Source organism: Suillus paluster (assembly GCF_016628075.1).
Source record: "Suillus paluster strain FC165 chromosome Unknown EDB91scaffold_147, whole genome shotgun sequence".
NCBI classification, from domain to species: Eukaryota; Fungi; Basidiomycota; class Agaricomycetes; order Boletales; family Suillaceae; genus Suillus; species Suillus paluster.
This window is the reverse complement of record NW_024537707.1, coordinates 70,821-78,533: the sequence shown is the minus strand read 5'-3', so window position 1 is coordinate 78,533 and position 7,713 is coordinate 70,821. Positions and strand designations below refer to the sequence as shown.

The 7,713-nt window shown below is 48.2% G+C and overlaps 1 protein-coding gene across 1 annotated transcript; it reads right to left on the bottom strand.

The window, feature by feature from the left end:
• Positions 1–1,135: 1,135 nt before the first annotated feature.
• Positions 1,136–2,874, bottom strand: EDB91DRAFT_1063359 (uncharacterized protein; the record flags this gene model as incomplete). The annotated part of the gene is made up of 2 exons (XM_041314608.1): positions 1,136–2,654; positions 2,705–2,874. The coding sequence occupies 2 exons, from the start codon at positions 2,872–2,874 to the stop codon at positions 1,136–1,138; spliced, it is 1,689 nt and encodes a 562-aa protein (XP_041170098.1).
• Positions 2,875–7,713: the final 4,839 nt, after the last annotated feature.

The following is a 7,713-nucleotide window of genomic DNA, read 5'->3' as shown; positions in this document are numbered from 1 at the left end:
ACTCACACCAAAACACAGAACGTAGGCCACGGTGGAATTTTCCAGCCGTCCGATCACCTTCCAATCTAGGAAACCCAAAAACATTATTATGCCTTGTTTACCTTTCATCCAAATCGGTATATGTTTCCTCCGTTCCTTGAATCTTTTATTACGGTCCCGCGAACCTCGACCTGACGTACGGCAGCTACGCTCCACGCAATGTGCCTTTTCATAATGAACACATACATACTCTCTGACTTCGTCGCAACATCATGTCAGGTCTCAGCGCTAGTAAGAACCCTCGCCTCCCGATGGAGTCCCATCAAAAAGCACCGCAGAATACCAGAAAATCGTTCACAGGCGCATAAGCCGGTGGCGTCCACAGTTCAACACATGACTGCCGGTCTTTCTCACAAGAAGCAAGAGCCATCAGATGCCGATGGATCTCCAGTTCCGTGGTCTTTGATGGCTAGAATGAGCGTGTAGATGATGGCGAAACGCCGTTTTGAGCCTTTTGGTTCTCAGGGAAAGATCGCCATGTCTTCAAGTTGTCAATATCACCCGAGTCCAACCAAAGATACGGCAGTCACTCGTCACATTCAACGGCGGTGGCGGTTTCAATGGGTGTATTTACTTGGGATATACGACAGAAATTAGGAAAACAACAGAGTGCTACCGTATCAGTACATACAACTTTCCCGAAACCCAACCGAAAGGTATCAACAGTATACAGAAAACCGAGATTAAAAGAGAATGGTATAGGTGAGTGCGAAGATATAACGATGAAATACGTGTACTAGGGGGATTGGGGTTCGAGTCGCACCGACCGAGCATGCAGAGGAAACACAAGATGAAAGGTAGTCGAGCTAAACAAACACCAATGTTCGTACCCACAATTACCAGGGATATAAAGGGGAAATGGTTTTAATTGTGTTACACTTTCATTCCAACTGCAGAGGAGGAGTACGGAGATGTAACTGGGGATTCCCTTCCTCGCCGAGATAATGCTGGAGGGGTTGACCCATTGGATGATGGGGATGACGAGTTTGATTGAATGCTGACGGATCGAGCAACGGTGGCGAAGGCAACGTTGTGTGGTTGGGATCGTGGGCTGCGTGATGTGTCTGATAAGGGTGAAGATGCGAAGGTTCCTCGGCTAGAGGAACGTACTGCTGCGATGCCGATGATAAGTCGTGCCGAAATTGTGGAGAAACTCTGCCCCCCTCCGAGTGCCGCCGTGCCTGTTGCTATACGCTGATGCTGGAGCTGTTGAAGCTGTTGGCGTCTGAGCTCCTGGGAGTAATGAGTAGCTTGAGATGGGTGTTCGATCGACGAGTGCGAGGGCAGATGCTGATGAGACGAGTCCTGATGCTGTAGTCGGGCGTGAAGCCGTTCCTGTTGCACCGTGTAAAAATGATCGAACTCCTGCATCTGCATCTGGCTCGTTGCAGAGTTCCAGGACGGAGAGCCTTCTAGATTGAGGGCGTGATTCTGACCCGTACTCGTACTCTCCAGGGCCTGAAAGGCCGCTGCTGGGTTCTCGACGTGGGACATCATCGTCTGATCCCTGGTATGGTCGTTGCGTGGGTTGCCCGGGTGGTGAATATGCGAAAGGGCCGCCAGATGAGACTGGTTCGGCGAGCGCCGGTGGGTGGAAGGAAAACGGTGAGTCATATGAAGCGCCTGTGGGAGATTGTGGTTCTGGATCGTATGAGACTGAGCCGTAGGAGGATGTGATGGATGGCGCTGCCATGTCGGTGCGTCCATAGACTGGAAGGGATAATTCTGTGACCAATCCAGGCCCTCCAGCGTAAGCAGGTTTTGTGGAGAGGATTGATGCGGGAGCTGTGCCTGGGCGATTGGCTGTGGAAGGTCTTCTGAAGGGTAAGGGAAGTACGTGCTGTGCTGATTGAGGTGCGAGGGAGAATGACTGGGATGGTGGTGGGGAGATTGTCGCGGAGACGACGGCAGCGAGTGGCGGGAGCGTTCTAGCATGTGAGTCTGTAGCACTTGAAGTTGGTGGCCTGCTTGAGCTAGATCCGGGCCGACCATCCCGTGAGAGACTGTCCCTAGAGGGGATACTGAAGTTGAATGTATTGGTGGTGAAGGACTGAAAGGACTGGGATTGCTGGTTCCAGTGATTTGAGGATGCAGGGGGGACACGAAAGGACTGGCTGGAATCACGAAAGGAATGGTTGTTGTTGTTGTTGTTGTTGTTGTTGATATTGTTATTGTGGTGATTAATGTTTGTAGGGCGTGAATTGGTAGCACGATGATCCAAATCGGAATTCCAACCGTCACCGTAAATCATGTTGTCACCACCCTCGTAACCAGTGCTCGTACCGGGACGCTGGTGCATGGGGTGGAGAGAGGCAGACAAGTCCTCCTCCTTGACTTGATCGAGACCATGCATTGAAGTATCTTGAGATAGGGAGTGATTACTAGAAGCTAGTACAGCTGTAGTATTGACGGTGGCTTGACCTCTCTTGCCTCTTGGTTGACCGGTTTTATTTGCGGCAGCCATAGAAGCATGAAGAGAGGTAAGTTCACGCATCATACGCTCATTCTGTTCTTGCTTATCAGCGTGAACAGTTTGAGCATGCTGACGTAGATTATCTAGTCTTGAAAATTGCTTGCTGCAATGACAAGTAAAAGGGCGCTCGCCCGTATGTTTCCTGTTAGGAAATTAAAGAGATCGAACGGGGGTATGTGCCTCGGTACCTACCTAATGTGCCTGGCAAGATGCTCACTTCTACTGAAAACCATACGACATTCGCCATAACCTCTGCATTGAAAAGTTTTTGCAGGAGCAGGACGATATCGTTTATTTACGCCAGTTATACCAGCGGTAGTAGGTAGTAAAGAAGGATTATTTGGTGCAACGAGGGCAGCCATGTCGCCAGATGATGAAGCGGTAGGGGATAAGTCAGGTTGTTCTTCGTAAGATAAAAGATCTGAAGAATGAGGAGAAATTGAATGTGAAGTTGGAGAGTGCTTTAAATCGTGTTGACTAGTATCGACAGGTGAAGATTTTGAGTCCTCCATGGTTAAGGAAAAGAGGAACAAACTTTCTATAAAAAAGGTGCCTGAATAACCAGACGCTCAACTCAATTAAGGCACAGCAAAAATCGGACTCTGAATTTCTAACCGTTACTTTGGGTTACTAGGAACAGCCTCGCCGAACTACGGCACCGTTTTTATAAAAGATAACACACGTCACGCCGTAAAATAAATAACGTAACCCCCCCACGACCCTCTAACTCCTACCCACTCGCGGTCCTACATTTCATCCATGGAATTTGATTTACTAAGTCGTCCGCATCACTCCCGTCACATCGCCTGATCCGCTCCTTGTTCCCCGCTAGGATACTCGGGCCACATGCGTATCACAACTGGTCGGAATCCCCGCCCACGAGGTGGTGGTTTTTACATACACGTGTAGCTTAATCAAATCACAATGTTTATCCATGGCTATCTCACAATTACCTGTCCCGTATACCATCACACCGCGCCCATCAATTCAATTTCCTCAAAAACACAGCATACTACTCCTGACAGCATCTCTTTGGAAGCGAATAGTACTAATTAATCTTGCAAATTCCGATTATTCACAACACTCTCGCGCCGATAATGGCGGATAAGCAGGGAATTACCATTTCCTAACACGGTCAAACCCATGTTCCATCACGGTCCAGACCCTCGAAGCATACGATAACACTGCTTGCTCTAACCGCTAACATACGCGCGTTCGCCTCGGGTCAGCACAGCTGACCTCTTCCCGATCACTATTCACTCTTCATTACCCATTCCGCGAGGCACATAACCCAGGGAACCCTCCCCCAAGGGGCTAGGCGTCTGCAAAGTTTCTCTCGGACACAACAAAACTAAAACTAACGATCGACGCTTACGAAAACAAGTGCCTGGGAAATCAACCTAACTTACGTACCCCGCACTTCAAAATAGAATTTGCACAGATGCAAGTGGAAGGTATTGTCGAGATTAACCACATGAATAGCTTGCGGATATCCCAGACAATATCGGAGAAGGGAGGCTCCCGCTCCCGCTCCTTCTACCCACAATATATTCGCTGACCTGTCGTGAGTGTCAAACCTACATCAAAGCTTATCACGTAAACCACGGAACAGAATCGCATCACATCGCATCAATACACAGAAAAAATAATAATGAACGTCAACATACATCACAACTCTCGGCGAGAAAATGTCAAAAGCCCATCCGAGCCATTCCGCCCAGCCAACCTAGCAATGCTATGTATAGGCTTTCATGCGGACAATAACCACGCCACGCCAAGCCAAGAGGTCCAGCCCCCCTTGGAACCAGTAAGCATCGCCCGCAACTGTCGTAAGTCCGAACGTCACTCAGCTAATCATGACATCGGATGCTTCCTTCTTGAAAGAGCGCGCGAGAGTGACGAAAACTTTGCATTGGATACCCAGGCTGGGTTTAATTCTGAATATATGTTATATTCCACGGAGCGCCAAGATCATGATGTGGTATACGCGATAGATTGCGGGTCATATCCACCATCTACGCGTTTCGCCGCAGCTTAGGCTGTCTCAACGTATGAGTCTGTGCAAGTAAACTCCGTCAATGGTCATGGGATGTTTTATTGTCGCTGCAAGAGACCTCGCATCCTCAGATACGCGCACAATGCCATAACACAACGCGGATCATCTATGACACGGAAGGATCATTCTGACAATAAAAGAAGACAACATGTACCGCGCGGCCGTGTGTGGGACACAAACTATCGTTGACGCGTCAAATTACACGTGACTGAATCAAGAAAAACTAATACTAACAGTGTTTCCCTTGCCTTGTATCTAGATCTTCATATGATTGGACAGACGCATCGGGAGAGATTACGTCTGGGTGATATCAGAACCTAGTGTCTGGTATCGGAGTAGTATCTGCGCGAGGGGGGCCCGGACGTTCAGAAATGGCATAGTTGCAAAACCGACTCGATACCAAATTTCAACCCGTCCGTTCGAGCTTTAATCCCGGAGGGAAATGTTTCCGACCAGGTGTGGTTCCTCGAAGCTTGAATACTTCCTTCCCTATTCCCTATTCCCCAGTAGAGCGATAGCCTCCTCGGGTGACAAACCCCGCTCCTCCTTGGCTTTTTACTTTACCTGAATGATGAATGTAAACGTTAGATCTTGATTTGTTCATTTTGAAATTCGACATACATGCATAGCCAATCGCAACTCTGATAAATTGCATCATCGCCCGGGCGGACTCAGGGAGGGTCGAGCGCGCGCTCATCTATGACATTGCCAACCCGTTCACAGGCTGTCCTTTCATCGTTAGCTTTAGACTGTCTAGAACAGAAAAAAAAAGTTCTGCTCGAAAAAAACAAATGCTCATTGAATGTCAATGGACAAGCGGCGTTTACCGCGCCACCGCCCGAATTCATCGTGTCTTTTTGTGCTTGAAATATCAAATCGACGATACGACAGGTACTTACTAGTACCCTACTAAGTGATACCGTGGTTGGAGGGTCGCAATAATCAATTGTCGTACGTTCCTGGCGGTAATGGGACGGAGACGGTACTGAACCTCCGTTGATGCGAGAGTGAAAATCCCGTCGTTGGAGCCTGAGTCCCGCCCTAGTCTCAGGAACGTCCCTTAAGCTGGGGAAAATGCCAGAATGGTCTAGGTTGGAATTGAATCTGAACTTGCTTTTGTGCTTTCATGTTGCATGCATCGTAACGCGTTTGGATAGTCCAGACTATTGACGCTACTTGCGAGAGGTGGGAAGTATTCAGCATTGGATCAACTTTGATTTGATAAACTCATATAAAGTTTATACCTTGCAGGACGGCGTCCCGCACTTCGACCGACCCTCCAACGGATAGAGGTTTCTAACTCGAGAAACCAACATTTGCAACCTCCGACACCGCGACGCCCGTACATCCAAAACACGAATCCACCGTCCACAACTTGCGCCAAGTATCTGGAACTACCAGCACTGCCGGTACTAGGATGTAGGATCTATTCGGATGCGTTGACCTCTCCGTTGACAGATACGATGGATGTAGCATAGGCCTATCATATCTGTCAAAAAAAACGTATGATTTCGATCATCTTCAAAAGGTTAGTTGCTATGCATTGACGGCTTACCACGTATGCACATTGCGCAACCTGATTAATGATTCTTTTTCATTGCCAGTCGCGGTGTCACCATTGCCTACGATGTCCATTAACACTAAGTAGCTATAGCCTACTATCATACAAGATTCCCTCGGCCATATGAATGTTCACCGGTTGCCTGTAACTGTTACGGGTGACAGAACGTTGACTGGATCTGCCAAGTCAAAGACTAAAAGATTGAGACGAGCTCAAGAATGCAGGATATCTTGGACTCCGGTGTTGGTACTCGTGCTTCAGCCTAATGAAACAAGATGAAATTCGTGCCAGACTCAATCAGGGTTCTCCAAAAGATCCGCGGCTCGAATACTACATAATCCAACGTGCCGCTCATCGCAGTTCGACGCGTTCCCCCGGACCCTGCCCCACACACTAGTCCTACTATATGTAGGAATCAATAGAAGCCGACGTTGCTCCGCTATTGGATGTTACAGGATGTTACCCGTGAATCACGGTGGACCACTATCCAGCCTCGATTTCCCGGAAATCAAATCAAGTGGTTCGGTGCCGTTAGAACGCCTTGCAATGTCGGAATTGCGTGCACTGTGAGTGCCACTCATGATCAACGTTGCAGCCTGGGCCCTGCACAACTCAAGCAGTAACCCAGACACCGCATGGCATTAATACTTATGTCAACAACCTTGCTTGGATCTGAGTTGGAATAGGTAAGTTCGAAGTCAATATACTTAATCTGCCTGGCTCATGCTGTGTTCTGACAGGCTGATCGAAACCATGGTTCTGGCTGGTATCCTTCTCGTGCAGGGTACGTGCAGATGTAAATGTTGTCAACGAAACTAGTCGTTGCTCGATGATTCTAACCAGGCCTCTTCTGGACGCAAGAGACAACCCGGGCATCAACGACCACGACATTTGTTCGACAGCACAAAGGAATTGAAAGGATGCTACCAGATGCTACCCTATGCTAGCGTGACAAGTCAGCTCAACTGTTATATGATACATTAATTAACGACCTGCCTTTTTATCTGCTAATAAGTACGTGCAACTGAGGCCAGGGAAAGGCTATCCCGGCGACCCAACTCGGTGGTTGATTGGCTGTTGTAAACGTAATATGTATCGAGAACTAGCTTCGACGCAGCATGATGAGGAATTCATCTTGACACATGAGCCTATCTCACTCTATCTCAGTGTACAACCCTCGAGTTACTTTTCCCCTTCTTGCTCAACTTCGTGATCATCACCAGCTTGGTGCATTTCGGGAAGGGTAGGCGGTGTTTTCACCCATTGGTCTGATCACTGATGTACATTAATGTCACGAAGTGTCACAGGAGGTCGTGTGATGGTCAAGTTGCTCAGTTGGCCTAGACCCTGAAAGATGGCCGTGATGGGAAAATTGTACCCGTGATCACTGGAATTGAGATCACAAACATTGATCTGATTGAACCACTGTTTCCTTCTTTCCTCCGTCGTCTCTTCCTTTCTTGCTTACTCTGCACTTGAGCCATCTCGATCTTCTTTTCACTCAAATGATGCTGAGATGGTTCGAACCTGAGATATTTGTAGCATAGATCGAGTGTAGATAACCAAATACAGCAGGGTTCTTCG